Genomic DNA, 18442 nt, shown 5'->3' on the forward strand with positions numbered 1-18442 from the left:
AGTAAACTAAACGATCATCGTGCTAAGCTAATGGATGGGTCAAGTCAATCACATCATTCTCTAATGATGTGATCCCGTTTATCAAATGACAACTCTTTGTCCATGGCTAGGAAACTTAACCATCTTTGATCAACGAGCTAGTCAGGTAGAGGCATACTAGTGACACTCTGTTTGTCTATGTATTCACACATGTACTAAGTTTCCGGTTAATACAATTCTAGCATGAATAATAAACATTTATCATGATATAAGGAAATATAAATAACAACTTTATTATTGCCTTAGGACATATTTCCTTCAAGGGCGACTACTCCTCATGCATCCGCGACGACGGCTCACCTGTATGGCAGCGGTGTGAGCCTCGCGCGTCCCAGACATGGTTTGTGTCTAGCTACTCTTCGCGCGTTTAGCGTTGGACGTTGGGGGCCAAGGCGATGTAGCGGAGGGGGAGGCCGCCGGTGACCGAGGTGAGGTGTGAGTGGCGGGTAAGATGGGGGACGTGGTGGGCGGCGACGACGCTCGAGAGAGGAACGGGAGGTGGGGGTTGACCGGATCGAGTGTGATGTACGGGGGTTATGGGTGGGGCCTGGGCGAAGGGCACGAGCGTGGGGCGGACGGGGACGACAGAATTTTTGTCCGCCCCCAAAAATTGGTAAACCTACTTTTAGTTTAGGTTAGTTGTTATCTTAATGGTTAGATCTAAATGAGTGGGCTTGATCGTAGGGCTCTAATTGTTTTGTGTTGTTCTGTGTAGGTTAGGCTATGTGCACTTGGGAATGAATATGTTTGCTTGTTTAATAGTAGTAGAGATCAGTCATATTGGTTTACTAATCTCTCTCGTATTTTAGTCATTTTTATCGTAATTTTAACTCATAAATTATAAGTTATATATAACAAAAATAATATCATTGAAAACTACATTCAAATATGAATTCATCAATATAATATTTGGTGACATGTATTAACATTTTGCTAGTCAAGTATGTGGTCAAACTTTGACCCAAACATCGAGAGGAACTAATAAATCAGGACGGAGGTAGTACTCTATAGTGAGGAGTAATGTATGTATGATGTCATGCAACACTGCACTTAGACCGATCACATTGGGAGTAACTTCAAGATTAACATCGGGTCCAACTTAGCAAATTTGCCTATGTGCCAATGAGTTAATGAGGAGAAAGGTAAATTGAGTAACTTGGCTAGTTACTCATTCTATGAATAATATCACACATACCAACACAAAATGAGCCTATAACCTAATAAACAAAGCTTTGCATGACACTATACATATGTTACTACTCCCTCAGTCTAGATATATAAATGAGCTTATGAAAACAATATAATCCCAAAACACTTAGGTGTATAATTCATGTGGTCAGACCCATGAGATCGGATTGACCGCCGCCGCTTCAATAGGGACACGACGACTGAGAAGCCTAGCCAGGTCGGTTTGCGGTCAGGTGAGGTACCACTGGGTTGTAACACCACCAGTAGCCCCTGAACTGGTATTTGATCTAGCTTCTTCCTGGTCGGAGTCAATCTCTTGATGATATGGCATGTTTGCATGTTGAGATGAATAAGTTAGTGAGAACTTAAAGTATATAATAATATGGGATACTTGATGTTTATTAAAATATTAAACATTTATAGAACATAAAATGTGCATGATTGTATATACAAATTTAAACATCCATGTAATGCTTTGTACGGCTATTAGTATGTCAAAAATATATCTAAAAGGCTAAAAATATTTATAAATTTCTCTTAATAATGTATAAATGTGTAAAGAAAATTAAAAAATTCTTTCATAGAGAGTATAATTTTTTGGAGGGGCTTTTTTTAGGATTAAGCATAAGTTTTTGTGAAGAGCTTAAAGTATAACTTTTTTGTTCCCTCAAAAAAAAAGTATAACTTTTTTGTAATGCCTCGGTACAAGGACATGGGCTAATATCATGCACTTTGGGCCGTGCTATCCAGGGCGACGACAGGCGCATGTGTCGCTGGCCCGCTTCCGTGTAAGTGGGTGGCAAGTTTGCAACAGAAGAGCCGCACGAATTCCCCCAAACCCTGAAAAGGTCACGCCGCCGCTGCGACTCCGGCCGCCGGCCTCCCCTCCTATATGGAACCTCAGCAAGAGTCGACCGCCGGCGGCCGCAAGAGGCGGCGTAGAGGAGGAGTCGGGAAACGCCAGAAGGATTCTTCTTCCTCACAACAGGCACCTCCGCCTGCCCCTCCAGCGGATGCGGCCTCCCCCCTGGAGAAGCGGCGACGCAAGGCCGGCGAGGCCGCCGCAATACCCAAGGGGCGCAAGCCTACGAGCCTACTCGAAAAGGTAATTACTTTACAGGGGTAGAGACTCCTGGAGCTGCATGGGTAGAATACTAGAATGAGGAGTGTTGGTAGCTTGGTATTCGTTTCCTTTGCAAACTGGTGTGTTCGATGAGATGATTTGCTACATCTGTATGTCCGCACCTCTTGGGATTTTTGACTTTTGAATACTTACTCATATGATTAAAACCCTGAAGATGAAAATACTAGAGCATACTGCTAGAATGCATGACAATTCATTTCATTTCATTAAAACAACTGTACACAATTATGATAAAAAATTTGCTGGAATTGTGATCATATGTGCCACTTTGCAAAAAAGTATATCTATATCTATACCACTATATAGTGTACCAATAACTTCAAAGTATTATCTGTTGATTTATTTTTATCCAATGGAGAAGTGGCAAATCCCATCATCGTTGGCCGTTGGATCTATTTCTCAGTTCGGTTGGATCATGCCATGCTGCATCTCTAGAATCTTTTACAAACCAACATGAGGAGACCAACATGTTTGCCCGCTCTTTGTGCGACTTCCCGCCTGCCCATTGCCATGCTTGGTCACTGCCGAAAGACGTAGACAACCAAAGGCATTGTCTATATCTAGTGCGCTTTGTAGAGAAGTAGAATAGAAGTCTACATAAAATTAATTGTATGCAAAAACTATATCTATACTACTATATAGTGTATCAGTTTTGAACTTTTGAATCACAAGACCAAGAAGCAATGTTAACCGTTGATTAAGTCCATCGGATGGTTGAAAATGCTGGGATTCACAGCTACAGTACCTGCTACATACTGTAAAAGTTGAGCTGCTTGTGGCTGTCACATCTGTGTGCGTACGTGTACCTGGCCTGGGCAGCCGCTCCGTCCATGGCACACGTGCTGGCAGCTGAGCCGTGAGCGTGGCAGTGTGTGCTCTGCATGCAACATGTGCACCAATCAAGCGCCATTGAGATAACTAGGAGGTGAAGTTTCGAGAGAGTTGCTTAGAACTGCATGTATTTAAAGATAGGGCTACACAAGAAGTTAAACTAATAATGCTTGGACCTTTGAGATTTATTTATTTTTTGAATTGAGTTGAAGTTCCGGTCGAGTTTGTTTAAGCTGGCTGTAGCGCAAGTACTAATTATAAGAATGCAAACTTTGAACGTGCTGTGCATGTACCCGCGTACTAGTAATTATGTACTCCCTCCATCCCAAAATAAGTGTATACACAAAAGTTCCTGAACTTTTGGGACGGAGGGAGTACTATCCAACTAAATATGTATGCATGTGTAACCGATTTAAAGCTGATATGTACATGCAGTGTATGGCAAAGAAACAAGTGTGTAAATTTCAGATGAAGTGTAAGATTAATTTATATGGGGATGGATAATTTTTTATATATAGGATGAGCAGAAAGATATTGCAGTATAATAACTACTATAGGAACACACTTTAGTACTAACTAATACCGTCACATGCGTAGCATGTACCACTCACTAGTATAAGAAGTATACTTGTATTCCGAACTGAGTACAGTCTTTCTTTTGCCCGTGCACAAATGGTGTATTACACATATTTTAGCATGTTCTCTATCTCTAGTACGAAACATTCAGGAACTTTTGTGTATGCACATGTACTTAAACCCAGCAATGGGAGTTCATATTTGATGACGTGATCATTGTTCTGGATTTCCAGTAGAACCAGCAGGGGTGTGTCCTAATGTTGATAATGTCAACGCTTAAGCTAGAGATACTCACATGCTTGGCTGAATTTAATACACATCTCCATCACACAAAATGCACATTTGCTCTTAGGTCTTTTTTTCTAACAAATCCCACAATTTATGTGCGGTTTGGATAGCTGGAGTTGTTAAACATGATTGGCAGTAGCAAGTGAGGTATGCCAGATGACGTGAGGATGGGAGGCTGTTGCAGCAACAACGCCAAGGATAACGAAGCTGGTGAAGAAATTGTGAAGGTCTTATGGACTAGATTTCACTGATCTGCCAAGGGCCTAGAGTGCGCGACAGTGTCACTTGGGTGCGGGTGTTTAGCTCAAATGTTTACTGTGATTTGGACTGTTGGTAGATCTTTGTTTCCTTTCTTAGTCATTTGGTCATTCTAAGTGCTTCTTCAGCCTCCTAAACCCGTAATGAACTGGATTAAGCTCCGGTAACCATGAGCGCTGGTTTTGTTTTGCTGTATCCAGCATCTATGATTTCTATTAATGATATAAATTGATGACAGTCCTTTTTCTCAAGGAAAAAAAAAGAAATTGGTATCTGTATATGATTGTGTTGGTCATACCTTCTTTTTATTTCTCTGACCTTTTCTCATGAGTTATTTGATTTTTTTTGTCTGGTGACGTCTATTTGTAGATGCGTGCAAGGTTATCTGGAGGTCATTTCAGAATGTTAAATGAGAAACTGTACACTTGCAGGTTCACATTCATTCCACAGAACACTTCTTTTTGTATAAGTTGATGTGTTGGTACTTGGTAGACCAGGACTCTTAACATTCTCTTACTGCACAGTATAGTTTTGGCCAATAATTAATCATAAGAACATGATAATACTTCAGTTTCATATTGTAAAACATATGGTATTGTGAGTTGTGATTAACTAGATCGGATATGGTACAGATATTTTCTAGATACTGATCATGAAAGGTGATAAAAAATGTATACAACAGTTGTTAACCTAAACACCTGAGAATATTCTTCATGCCTTGCCTGATCTGGCACTGCCAATTATCCCTCATGTCAACTGGTAGCCTGAATGATTGTTTTCTCATTAACCTAGGGGTGTGTATGCCTTTAACCTTGGAGTTGGAAATACTGGAACCTCCATAGAAACCAGAGCATCAACTTTTGCATGATACACGTCTTCTCATTTGTTCTTATATTTTCCAGTGGCCAGGATGCATTTGACTACTTTAAAAACGAGCCTGAGCTTTTTGACGTGGTATGTTACGTATTTATTTCTTCTACCATATTAATATTTTTATCTGCTAGCATATACTATTCTTCTTTCTAGCACATTAGTTTATAGCATTGACATGGAGTCAGTGTCAAGATAAGTATGTCAGCTCTAATCAATATAAGTATGTCTGCTCTAGTGGTAAAGCATCGGAGTATCTGGGCAGGGTTAGTTTTTGCATATGTGACACCCTGAAACCATAAATTTAGTGCTCATTGTTTGATTTCTCTGTGATTCAATCTTTTCTTTTTGACGGGTCTTGTGCTTCCATCTTGTTTGCACATTCTATCTGAAACCATGTATGAGCTTCTACATGGTTTGCTATTTCTTTCTTTTGAATATATAGTTTCTTGCTTGCACATTCTATCTGAAATAAATGTCTTGTAGTGATTGATATGCAGAAAGCTTCTTGCATATGTGAAGTCAGGATAATTGATCCTGAGAAAGCAACTCCATATTCACCTGATACGTGGTTGAAATTTCACTCTGTTCTCTTTTAGTATCATGCAGGATATCAAGAGCAGATGTCACATTGGCCGGAGCAGCCAGTTAATGTGATAATCAAGTGGTTGAAGAGTCATAACAAATCATGGACCGTTGCTGATTTTGGATGTGGTAAGAATGCTAAGAAGTTACTTTCTTGAATTTTGCAATCTCTTGCAATTTACCTCTCGTTATTTCCCTGCACAAGCATGAGATTACCATTGACATTGCGCAGGCAATGCAGCAGTTGCTAAAAACGTGAAGAACAAGGTCTTCTCCATCGATCTTGTTTCAGATGACCCTTCAGTGATTGCTTGTGATATGGCTCATGTAAGCACTAGCCGCATTTATTTTTGTGGCGTTTTACCTTGTTAGCTTTATGTTTTCGGTGGTTTAGGCTCTGCTCTTTTTTGTTAACTTTCATTTTAGCTGCAGAAACACGTTAGCAGTTATTCCCAGTTAGCTCCTCGGATTCCAAATTGTGATCTTCATGACTAGTGATAAGCATGAGAAAACACTGCGGAATATGGCAGAATGACTTTAGTGCGATATAATGAACATTGACAATATTCCTGTGCAAGAGCTTAGCATTTTTGGCTAGATTAGTTTCATAGCCACTTGCAGTTGCACATTTTATTTGGTATCATTTCATGTTTTACATGGTGGAATCCTCGTGCCGCAATCTCCCGGCCTCTCAAGCCATCTTTCCCTGACCCTGCTAATACCCCCACCCTCCATCCGATGACCTTGGTAGCCATTGGCCACAGAAGGGGGGCTTTCTCTTTTAGCTTGCCCCCTCACCTCTCTTTGGTAACATGGTGGTTATTGTAGTTGTATCCTTCTCTTTTTTTTTTGTTCTGGGTGCGCTTCAGTTGTTTCTTTGAAATGAGGTCTGCCGTGGCTGAGACTGTACATTTGGAGAGGAGTTGTACCTAAGTAAAGCTGATGAGATAGTATTGGTGCTTCGTGAACTGGAGTGCTCAATTTTTTTGTGAATTATTTCTGTGCATCACTCTTTGCAGTTCTTGGTGATGCAATCTGTGGTCTGTCTCTCAATTGCAAGCTGCTAATTGTAATGTTAGATCATGCTACATATGTGGAATGGTTCTCCTTCATTTCAATCTTTGTACTACACAAGTAGTAACCAGCATGTGTGGCTCACAATCGAATGCAGTTTCCCCGTTAGGGGAATGGGGTTTTGTAAAAGTTTTTTTTTCATGATGGATCTTTCAACACTAAAATTTCCTGATATTAGTATGGTATTCTTGTTTTTGAAACAGAAGTTGCTATCACCAATATTCAATACATTGGTGCATTGTTTAAAGGGTTTTTATTATTTATGCCACCGGTTGTGTCCCACTACTCAGTTTTGCCACTAGGAACTTCAACTGCTCAAAAATGACATCGCTTCGTTAGAAACATGCTCAAAAATGCCACTAGACACCATTATTGTGATCTCAAATATCTTTTTCCATGTTATAATGACATAAATACCTACGAATCAACATGCGAGCTCTTTCTCTATCTCACTACAATAAAGTGTGGGGCCCACTTGTTCCCAACAGCGTTCTTTTTCCCCTGTAAAATTATTCGCTTGGTTACTCCTGGCAAGTGGGGCCACACTAATCATTGTGAGATAGAGAGAACTGACATGTGGGCCTAGACTTACTTTTGTCATATAACATGGTCAATGTGTTTGACGTGAAAATAACAATGTCTAATGGCATTTTGAGCAAACATCTACCAGAATTATGGCATTTTTGAGATATCTAAGGGCATTTTTGAGTAAGCATCTCACGAATCGATGGCATTTTTGAGTAGCTGTAATTTCTAATGGCAAAACTGAGTAGTGGGACACAACTAGTGGCATGAATGATAAATACCCTTGTTTAAATTTAAAGTGGACCAATGTAGTTTATACTGGAGGCGTATTAGTTGACAACAATAGGTTCATCTCCTCCTTAGTATTTCACGGCATCATCCTTTAGGAATTATTTACTCGCTTAAATTGAGATGTTGGTAAACTAAATCATCAGCAATACCATTCACTATGATGGTTTGTTGCTGTTCTCCTGATTAGACTTTATCATGTATATTCCTTTGACATTTTTTTTCCTTTTGGATTTCCAATCTTATGCAGTCCTCCCTTTGAAAATAAAAAGAAGTACTAGTCCTCAGTGTGTTTAGAACCAAGCGTTTAATATAAACATGGAAATGTCTCTTTTGGTACCCGAGTTGTTACTTCAACTAAATGTGTAGTCATTTATGCACAGACCCCATTGGAGCCATCCTCTGTAGATGTGGCGATATTTTGTCTTTCTTTGATGGGAACCAACTTTCCGAGTTATCTACAGGAAGCTAACAGAGTCCTCAAGCCAAGGTTTGCTCAATGATTAGCTGCTACACTTTTACAGCGAATGGTCTTTGGCTCACTTTTTAGTGTTTACACATTTGTTTAAGCACTGGGTCTGTCCTTTTACGCATTTGTTTAAGCAGTGGTTGGCTTCTTATTGCGGAAGTGAGGAGTAGGCTAGACCCAAATACCGGAGGTGCTGATCCTGATAAGTTCTCCGAAGCCATCAGCCAGCTTGGCTTTAACCTTATTTCGAAGGTTTGTATTTACTATTTCAAAGATTTCCTAGAAAGATTTTCACATGATACAGTGCTCGGCTACTTGCTAGCTTCTTTGTGTACCCAGCTAGCTTTTTTTTCTTCCCGAAAAGGTCCCTGGATTATATTGAAGTTTCACCTGCAGTAGAAAGCACAACAACAGTTAAGGAAATTATAACCAGATCCTTTGACCAGCCAGCTACTCCCTCCGTTCCAAAATAGATGACCCAACTTTGTACTAACTTAGTACAAAGTTGGTCATCTATTTTGGAACGGAGGGAGTAGCTTTATTGACATTATTCGAAACTCTAATGTCTAAAGAGAGAAGTGCATATTTCAACCTTGAAGTCTAGGGGTAGTTTAATTTACAACCCCGAACTCCAAAACCGGTTAGGAGACAACCTCAAACTTTCAATACCGGCTAAATTATACCCCTCAAATGATTGGCAGGTTTGATGATGAAATGGTAACTTAAATACTACCCATGATTTTCTTGTGTTTATGAAACTAATCTTCTTAGAAATAATTCTAAGCCTCCCATCTTGCATCAAGATGCCCTTTGTACTTTGGAGAACACATCTCTAATAATTTACTCATGTCGTTCTCCACCCCATGTATCTCCAAGATTATTTTCTTCCATTTTGTAATCCAAGAAAAAAATCCGTGAATAAATGTCCTGTCCATCTATAAAATTTTCTTGACAACATGTGCCATGTTTGTTCAATCTTCTTTTCACAAAATGTGCCATGCATGGTTGCCCACTCTGGTCATTCACATGACATGTGTCATCGTTGCTCTTTTGTAGTACTCCCTCTGTAAAGTAATATAAGAGCATTTAGATCACTAAAGTAGTGATCTAAATGCTCTTATATTATGTAACACAGGGAGTATATAATTCTGACATTTGCCAAATTGATGAAGAAGTACTAAGAAATGAATTAATATCACTACATTTGATCCATGAATGGTTATTTAATAGCAGGTGATACCTAATACCGCATGCCTATACCTAATCCCGATCTTGACAAACTCATCATATGAAACCACAAAAGAAAACCCATTCAATCAATTACACATAAGACAGACTTCTGAAGTATTTAATAGCAACAAAAGAAAACTGTAAATTAACTTTGCATGAGCCATGACTTCAGTACGCGCAAATTCCAGTGAAATCAATCATCCAATCCACTATTGTCTGCATAATGGTTATACACAAAAGTGAAAGAAATAATGTCAACTTAATCTTTTAGTAACTCTAGTATGAATGGAGAAGCATGAAGATATTTTACTGACCTTGATGCCTAGTAGAAGGGGAAAAAACAGAGCACAGAGACTTACCAATGGCTAGTTGTCACCAGTACTGGTTGTCACGATGTATTTTTTTTCCAGATTACCATAAGTTACATACGATAAATATGCCATCTCTGAATTTATTGGACTCACATCGCTGACAATCTTCTAAAAAGCATGAGACCGAGCAAGGAGCTATCAATTTTCCTTCACCAATATGATGGACCTCTCAAATGGGGCTGGCAACTTCAAAAAAATAAAAATAAAAAATGGGGCTGGTTGCAACCAGCAAAGATCCTACATCTTGTCACCTCAGGTTCAGAATATTAGCTTCAGCATAACAACAACTTCAAGATTTGCAGTACTACTATCTACGCTACTTTTGTGCCTTTTCATATATAAGTAACAACATCTAAAAGATCATCAGTACACACCTTTACAGTAAGGCAAAGTGAGATAATAAGTATCTACATGATAATAGGGAGATCAGTTTTATACCGGACTGCTTGTGAATGTACTTGATTAATCACATTGACTTGGTTTTTCCATATGGACAATACTCTGCACTTCCCTTCATTCTGAGAACAAATGCACAGGTAGACGATCTACGCCTCTTAAATTGCTAATTAGCTGAAAACGCGAGTCTGATCAGATCTATGTTCAGAATATCGGTAACTTGTACCTGCTCGATTGGGTGAGGAGTAGGGATTAATCGGGGAATTGGCCTATTAACTGAATTTATCGGTAACCCATTTATCGGTAGGTTAATTAGGGCCATATCTGTATATCTTAGCTACATAGGAACATGCAATGTACTAAATGCCTAAATATGCTATTGTGCTGCTGCTGCTGGTGGTGGTCTCGGAGAGAGGGAGGGGGAGGGGGCGGCTACCTGGAGCCGTGCTGCTGCTGCTGGTCACGGAGAGAGGGAGGGGGCGGCAACCTTGAGCCGTGCTGCTGCTGCTGGTCTCGGAGAGGGGGGGGGGGGGGGGGGGGGGGCGGTGCTGCTGCTGTTCTCGGAGAGAGGGAGGGGGTGGCGGTGCTGCTACTGCTGGTCTCGGAGAGAGGGAGGGGGCGGCGAGCTTGAGCAGGAGGAAGCTTGGAGAGGGGCGGCAGCGGCGGCTTCTCCAGCCTCCTCCAACGAGGAAACGGGAACGAGGGAATGAGGGAGGGGAGAGAGAGAGGGAACGGGCTGTGACCTAACACACCCAGATCTGGAAAAAGGAGGGAATGGGCCAAAAAAATTGGGCCCAAGTTTCTCTCTCCAGTTAATCAGGCCAGTGGGATAAATCGGCCTTTTAGAGGATAAATCGGCCTGACAACCAGTTAATCGGCTTGACCAGTTAACGCCAAGGATAAGCTGTTATCGCATCCGTGACCTACGGAATCAGGATAAACTGGCCGATTAACTTAAATATCGGCTGATATTTTTAACAGTGGATCAGATTCAGATCACACAACCGAACAGAAAAATACATCAGATCAACATGATAGCACATGGAGAGGGGGGGGGGGGGGTTAGTGGCGGCTGGCGCGTGGCAAGGGCATGTAATTGGCCAAACTTCACGCAATGAGAGATCCACTGGCCATGGTCGTCGCTTGAGCCTTCGTTGGTTCCCGGCGGAGCAGATGCAGCATGTGGAAGGCTGAGAATCCGCGGGGACGGCGTCGGCCGACACGTGCCTGATGTCGACCACGGAAGGGCACCGAGCATGACAGATAGAGTGAGAGCCGAACAGGAAGACCACCGCTGCCGCTCTTGCTTGCCATTCTCCGCACCAAGGAGATCAAAGGATCTGGTTGGAGGATGTCGAGGACGCGAAGCTAGTGGCGCAGTTGTCCGCGCCGCTGCACAGATGGACGGCGAGTAACACAGGGGAACATGAGGCGTCCCCGACGGCCGGTGGTGTAGGGGGCGGCTTCCTGACGGCCGGCTGTAGGAGCATGCGCCGTCCCCGATGGCCGGCCAGGAGGTGTAGGAGGAGGCGCCATCCCCGACAGCCGGCCAGGCGGTGTTGCCGCCGACGGCCAAGGCGAGGCGATGGGGAGACACGGAGATGTGACGAGCGTCCTTCAAGGTGCGACGGCTCGAGGCGATGGGGGCGGCGTCGTGAAGGTGCGGCGGCTCGAGGCGATTGGGGGCGGAGCGATGGTGCGACAGTTCCTTTCCTTTATTTCTTTTTTGACGTCGGCAGTTCCTTTCCTTTCGTGCCAAAGGAAGGGAATCATCAGGAAGGGAAAGAATTGTTTAGCGCTAAACGTGTTTAGTCGCTCACCATTAGGACAATAAGAACTGTTGGATTAACATGAATGAATGGCCGAGATCTGTTGGATCTGCCCCGTTGGATCCTTTTTATATTGGTACAGATTTGTGTTGAAAATTAACTTGATATGAAAAAGACAAAATTGTCGCATGTGTGCTGTTTGTGTTTAAAACTTTAAAGAACATAGACCAACCTAGTTTCTTATCATGCTGAAATAACTGGAGTGAAAGATCATTCCAAAGGCTTGCATATCCTTGAAAATTGAATTATCACCTGCTCATACTGAACTCTGGTTTTCTGTATATTAAGGTACACAAGCTGTAGTATTTGGAGTGGCAATGTTGCTTAGTGCATTACTGAATAATGGACAATAAGAGATATGGATGTCACCGCTTTAATTATGCACCCTTAGGACATGCTTCAGAAACTAATCTGTTCTTTGAGCCGAGTGTGGATCTAGTACGCGGTTATGGGTTTGAAATGTTCCCATTGATGCATCTTTTCCTGTGTTCCATGTTTGAAAGTCCACATGACGGGTTCTCGTTTTTGGTTGGACTTTGGATCCTTTTGACATACCGGTGTAGTGATGTACATATATAGTTAGTTTTTGTATTGACATAATGACATGACCATACATAAATCTCTATATACTACTTAAAAAGAACATAAGGTTCTCATTTCACCTTTCTTCCCATCACCCCTTCGTCCAACCTTCCATGTATATGATAATCAATCACCTTAATTTACTCCTTCTGAACCAATTCCACTTTAATTTACTTACCAAATTTCTAATCAAAATATAAGACAATTCACGGGCAGAATTTGATGAACATTTATTTACACAATCGCATTATTATTGACAGGTAGTAAATCAGAAGCTAACGTACTAGAATATTTATACCCCGTTGCAACGCATGGGCATTGTTCTAGTTATATGAAAAGAGAAAATCACTCCGGTACTTGTCAGTTGCTAATTGGTTCCTTTCTGCAGGATGAGAAGAACAAAATGTTTGTCCTGTTTTATTTCAGGAAAAAGGTTGGTCACCCTGTTTCCTACCTCCGCCTGAGTGACAATTAACAATTACATCGTTGACATAGTCAAAATATATTTTAACACTGAACTGATGTTGCGGTTTGATTTCTCTCCACAGGAAAAGAGCAAGGTGGCGAAAAACATTGAATGGCCGCAGTTGAAACCTTGCTTGTACAAGCGGCGATGATCTCAACCCCCACTATGGTCGCTCCAGACCTCTTCCAGAGTGTGGTTAAATTAATCGATGTCTTGTGCTAAAGTAGTCATCCTTTTCTGCTCCTATTTCCTTTACCTTTGGGCAGCTGTATGTTGAAAGAATCAGACCACACCAGATATGACCTAGTAAGCGCTGTAACTCGAGGCAGTTTAGAAGTGTATTATCATACAGTTCTGAATCTGCTTCTTATCTTCTTTCCTGGGCCTTGTAAACGAGTGGAGGATAAGATCAACAAAGGGCATGATTTCTGTGTTATTTATTATATTTGGTACTCCCTCTCTAAAGAAATGGAAGATTGTTTAGATCACCACATCACTACTTTATAGTGATCTAAACGATCTTATATTTCTTTGTGGAGGTAGTACTTTCTCAGCTCACAACGAGGCCATCCTTCTAGCTAGAATATCTACGCTAGTACTGGATTTCTCTTGCCTTTTTGATTGGGGTTATTGGAGTGACCCATCGCTGCCACTTGTGGATTTGGATGGCGACCGATTTGTCTGCATGCCTGCCACTTCCTGGTGGAAAATTGGCTTCCTTTTTTCCTGGGTTGAATTCGCCTCTCCCCGCGAAAAAAGAACGAAAAATAGTTCACCTCTATTTTCCTCATGTGGCTGAGCACGAGCCTGTCATGACCGGTTTATACAGTATTCACTCCGTCTCATAATGTAAGAATGTTTTTGACTAGCTCCGTCTCATAATATAAGAACGTTTTTGACATTAGTTTAGTGTTAAAAATATTCTTATATTATGGGACGGAGGAAGTAGCTTCTAGCAAATGATGATGGAGGTATGTGGATTTCCTACAACATACTGAACTTGCTTGATATGATGTGGTCTCCAGTTAGAGTCCACGCAAATGTGTTTTTGTCTTGTATGAAACCATCGCTGAAGCACTAGTGACATGTGAATGTGATCAATAATGTATAGTTTCGCAACTAAGATGCGTTTTGCTCTTGCACAGTTGAGAAGAACTGTTTCTGCGTGCACTTCTGTCAAAATTTCTATATTTTTCTGTTGCGTATTTTTCTTCTACACGTGCGATCCGATCCAAACAGGCCCTTAAATGCTCGAGCGATATTGTCAATTGTTATGAAAACGATACTCCCGTTTTGACCTTTATTTGTTTATTATTATACCATTGTCAGGATATAGGAGTAAGAAAATGCACACACGCACAAAATAGCGCAGTACTCCACGGGTGACTCCCTAATTCCAAGATCCAAGTAGACAGATACTTAAATATTTCCTGTACGTATTCTCTTGCCAAGTATAGGATTTACTTTATGTACATGCAGTGGTTAATGCCCGCTAATGGAGGATCGCGTTAGATCTGACAGGTGCCCCTTCCGAGAGGGAGAGACACAGCACTGTGCTGTCACACGGCTGTAAAAAAGAAACGGTAGACTCTATACACAGTAGTATTCCCTCCGTCCGAAAATACTTTCATCAAAATGAATAAAAAGACATCTATGTAGAATTAAAAATACATCTAGATACATTCCTTTCTATCCATTTTGATGACAAGTATTTTCGGATGAAGGGAGTACTACATACTACTTCATCCGTTCAAAAATACTTGTCAATAAAGTGGACAAAAAAGATGTATATAAAACTAAAATACATCTAGATACATCTTTATTTATTTATTTTAATGACAAGTATTTTTGAACGGAGGAAGTAGTACTAATATACTATTGTATGTTTGTATTGGTAAAAAGTGTATGTTTGGCTTTACAATAATTAAAAAAAAAAAGACGGTGACATGCACCTTTCTAATGTATTTTTTATTTCATTCTATAATTTATTCTAAAATTTTTATATGTGTACACTTTTAACCAGACGAAAAGAGTATACTGAAAGTAGTACTAACAACTAGGTTAAACATAGTTTACACACACGCAGCTTCGTGCAATCTTCACTCACCAGCCGTATCTATCCATCCATCGCTATCTGGACTCATAGGCCGGACCCCAATTATGAAGTGAACCGAAATGAGCAGTGTTTAGGGGGGTGGGGCCCACACACTTGGCTTAAGCCACAGCAAACATGATCATTATAAGACCTCCTTCCATGTAAAGGTGTTTAGATGAGGTGCTAAGTATATTAAATACCTTAGCAACTCAAGTCCCCAATACAAACGTGCTAAGCTTTTGGGTGCTAAGCTTCATGCATTTAATTAGTTGTATACTTAAAATGTGCTTCCACCTAGGTACACGTACTTAGCACCGTTTTTTTCCGGGGTCACTATACTATTCTCTCTCATCTTAACTAACATGCTACATAAGACTTTTTGCTTAGTTCGTAACCTTAGCATCTGTTTAAGGTGAAGCATTGAGAGGGACCTAATGCTAGCGTGTAAGTTTCACGTGTACTACATGACGCCGCAAACGACCTGGCCGCTTGCGGTACACTCATTTTCATGCCAAAACCTGCCGCACCTCGGGTCGGAGCAATCCCTACCGAAATACCGGTAATCATTTTCGTCTACGTCTCGGCCTAATTAGCTTCTGTTTTTAGTGTTCTTTGGCGCCATACCCCGAAAGGTGCCAAGAATAACACCAATTGCATATCGGGGCCGCAATGGTCGATGTTTAGGGCCAATTCGTCTCACTCGATCCAACGCCGCGTTTGGACCTTTCGCTTTCCAACCCTTCCGCTAATTTCCACCTACCCATATTTCCGCCTTCTTCCTCCTTTTCAGTGTGATTTTTCTAGCGGAACATCTCTCGTGTATATCTATCTACTACTCCCTCGGTCAAAACGGGTGTATCTTTGTTGATTACATGATATTACGTATATAGATTGTTTTCTTGTACACCAAGTTCACCTCATGTTTTCTTGTATAGATGGAGGACGCGACCCATTTTATACATTATATATATGTATATTTTTTTGCAAGAGAAATTTTCAATCTATTCATCAATCATGGTAATACCGAAAACATAAGAGGCAATAAAAAATACAACCAGGTCTATGGACCACCTAGCGACGACTACAAGCACTGGAGCGAGCCGAAGGCGCGCCGCCGTCATCGCCCCTCCATCACCGAAGCCGGGCAAAACTTGTTGTAATAGACAGTCAGGAAGTCGTCGTGCTAAGACCCCAAAGGACCAGCACACCAGAGCAGCAACCATCGCCGATGAAGAGAGTTGTAGATCGGAAAGATCAAACCTGTAATCACACAAACAAAAACTGGATCCAAATAGATCCACCGAAGACCAGGACCAACCGAATCCCATGAGATCCGACAGAGACACACCTCTATGCCTCCTCCGACAACGCTATTCGCACCATCGGGACGGGGATAGGACGTGTGAGACATTATTGCTACCGAGGGACATCGCCGCCACCACATAGCCCCAACCAAGACGTTCAACCTAGCAAAAACGAGAACGGGGTCCCTCCCATCGGCGGGGGCCGAGATCCTCTGCACCTCCACAGGCCAAAGGCCATTGGAGGCGGGGCGGATCCACGGCGGCGCCGACAGGCGGAGGAAGGAGACTTTTCTTGGGGAGGAGGAAAGCAGTCGGGGTACTTGTAGTATTATATATACATGCATATTGCACCCGATCTATACATCGTGCGTTGCATTGCCAAACTACATGGTATCACATAGGTTTCGATCCTAGCCCTAGCTTCCGCCCCCGTGCCGCCACCGCAGGTCCTTTGCTGCCGCCGTGCCCTATTCTCCTCGCGCCACCGCCGCGCCCTATCCTCCTCGTGCCGCTTCCGCAGGTCCTTGCCACCGCTGCACCATCTTCTTCGCGCTAACGCGCCTCTGCCGCTGCCACGCACTACCCCTTTTCTCTCCTGCCACCGTTGCACCTCTTGTTGCCGCTGCAAACTCCTTCCCTCCCGAGCCCTCCTCTTGATCCCCAACTCCCTCCAGAGCCCTTACTCTCGATCCCCAGCCCCAATCCAATCGCCCCTCCACCCGATTGCTAAACCCCACAACCGACCCGCTAGACGCTCGCCACCCCAACCCGCTCTTCCCTCCACCCGGCCTCTCCCCAACCCGATCGCTCAACCCTTCTGGCACCGAACCCCCTTTTCCCTTCCCAGCCACCGTTGCCACCTTTAACTGACACACTCCCTAGCCGCTGCTATTATGACCACCCCCAAACCCCTCCATCTGTAGTTCCTACACTATGCTCGTCCCGCGTATAGACGTTCCTGGTCTCTTTGGTCCTCGACCAACGCCGCACCATGCTTACTTCGTCGGCCGCAACCGCAGGGTGACTACCCCATGCTGCCATCTCCTGCGACACAACGGCTGGCGCGTAGGATCGAAAGTATGTCTAGATGGGGGGGGTGATTAGACTACTTGACCAAATAAAAATCTAGCATTTTCCCAATTTTAAGTCTTGGCAGATTTTAGCAACTTAGCACTAGTCAAGCAATCAACCTACACATGCAAGTCTACAAGTATAGCAGTGGAATGTAAAACATTGCACATGAAGGTAAATGGAGGAGTTTGGAGGGAGCAAACGCAATGTAGACATGGAGATTTTTGGCGTGGTTCCGATAGGTGGTGCTATCGTACATCCATGTTGATGGAGACTTTAACCCACGAAGGGTAACGGTTGCGCGAGTCCACGGAGGGCTCCACCCACAAAGGGTCCACGAAGAAGCAGCCTTGTCTATCCCACCATGGCCATCGCCCACGAAGGACTTGCCTCACTAGGGTAGATCTTCATGAAGTAGGCGATCTCTTTGCTCGTACAAACTTCTTGGTTCAACACCACAATCTTGATGGAGGCTCCCAAGTGACACCTAACCAATCTAGGAGACACCACTCTCCAAAGAGTAATAGACGGTGTGTTGATGATGAACTCCTTGCTCTTGTGCTTCAAATGATAGTCTCCCCAACACTCAAATCTCTCTCACTAATTTGGATTTGGTGGAAAGATGATTTGAGTGGAAAGCAACTTGGAGAAGGCTAGAGATCAAGATTCATATGGTTGGAATGGAATATCTTGACCTCAACACATGAGTAGGTGGTTCTCTCTCAGAAAATGTATGATGGAAGTGTAGGCATGTTCTGATGGCTCTCCTCACAAATGAAGAGTGGGTGGAGGGGTATATATAGCCTCCACACAAAATCCAACCATTACACACAAATCACCAAACTCGATGGGACCGAATAATGAAACTCGGTTGGACCGATTTAGTTCAAAATGTGAACGTTAGGATTTTCGGTGGGACCGACTTGTCAACTCGGTGAGACCGATTTCATTAGGGTTAGGGCA

General features: G+C 42.5%; 1 protein-coding gene across 2 annotated transcripts; it reads left to right on the forward strand.

Moving 5' to 3' along the window:
- Window positions 1-2010: 2010 nt before the first annotated feature.
- LOC125513677 (ribosomal RNA-processing protein 8) lies at window positions 2011-13445 on the forward strand. 2 transcript variants are annotated; one of them, XM_048678843.1, is made up of 9 exons: window positions 2016-2332; window positions 4694-4755; window positions 5227-5278; window positions 5794-5908; window positions 6012-6106; window positions 8050-8156; window positions 8273-8387; window positions 12932-12976; window positions 13092-13445. In XM_048678843.1, exons 1-9 carry the CDS (start codon window positions 2120-2122, stop codon window positions 13158-13160), a joined length of 873 nt encoding a protein of 290 aa, XP_048534800.1. In that variant the 5' UTR covers window positions 2016-2119; the 3' UTR covers window positions 13161-13445. The 2 variants fall into 2 exon arrangements, with proteins under 2 accessions (XP_048534801.1, XP_048534800.1); XM_048678844.1 differs by lacking the exons at window positions 4694-4755; window positions 5227-5278 and having other exon boundaries at window positions 2011-2332.
- The last annotated feature ends 4997 nt before the right edge of the window (window positions 13446-18442 follow it).

The sequence above is a fragment of the Triticum urartu genome, chromosome 6 (genome assembly GCF_003073215.2).
Source record: "Triticum urartu cultivar G1812 chromosome 6, Tu2.1, whole genome shotgun sequence".
Classification (NCBI taxonomy): Eukaryota; Viridiplantae; Streptophyta; class Magnoliopsida; order Poales; family Poaceae; genus Triticum; species Triticum urartu.

Excerpts from the sequence above, each read along its gene's own strand:
- LOC125513677 (XM_048678843.1), top strand. The coding sequence starts at position 2,120 with ATGGAACCTCAGCAAGAGTCGACCGCCGGCGGCCGCAAGAGGCGGCGT. Across the intron at positions 4,756-5,226 it reads GAGAAACTGTACACTTGCAG|TGGCCAGGATGCATTTGACT; the intron begins GTTCACATTCAT and ends TATATTTTCCAG. Across the intron at positions 8,157-8,272 it reads AACAGAGTCCTCAAGCCAAG|TGGTTGGCTTCTTATTGCGG; the intron begins GTTTGCTCAATG and ends TTGTTTAAGCAG.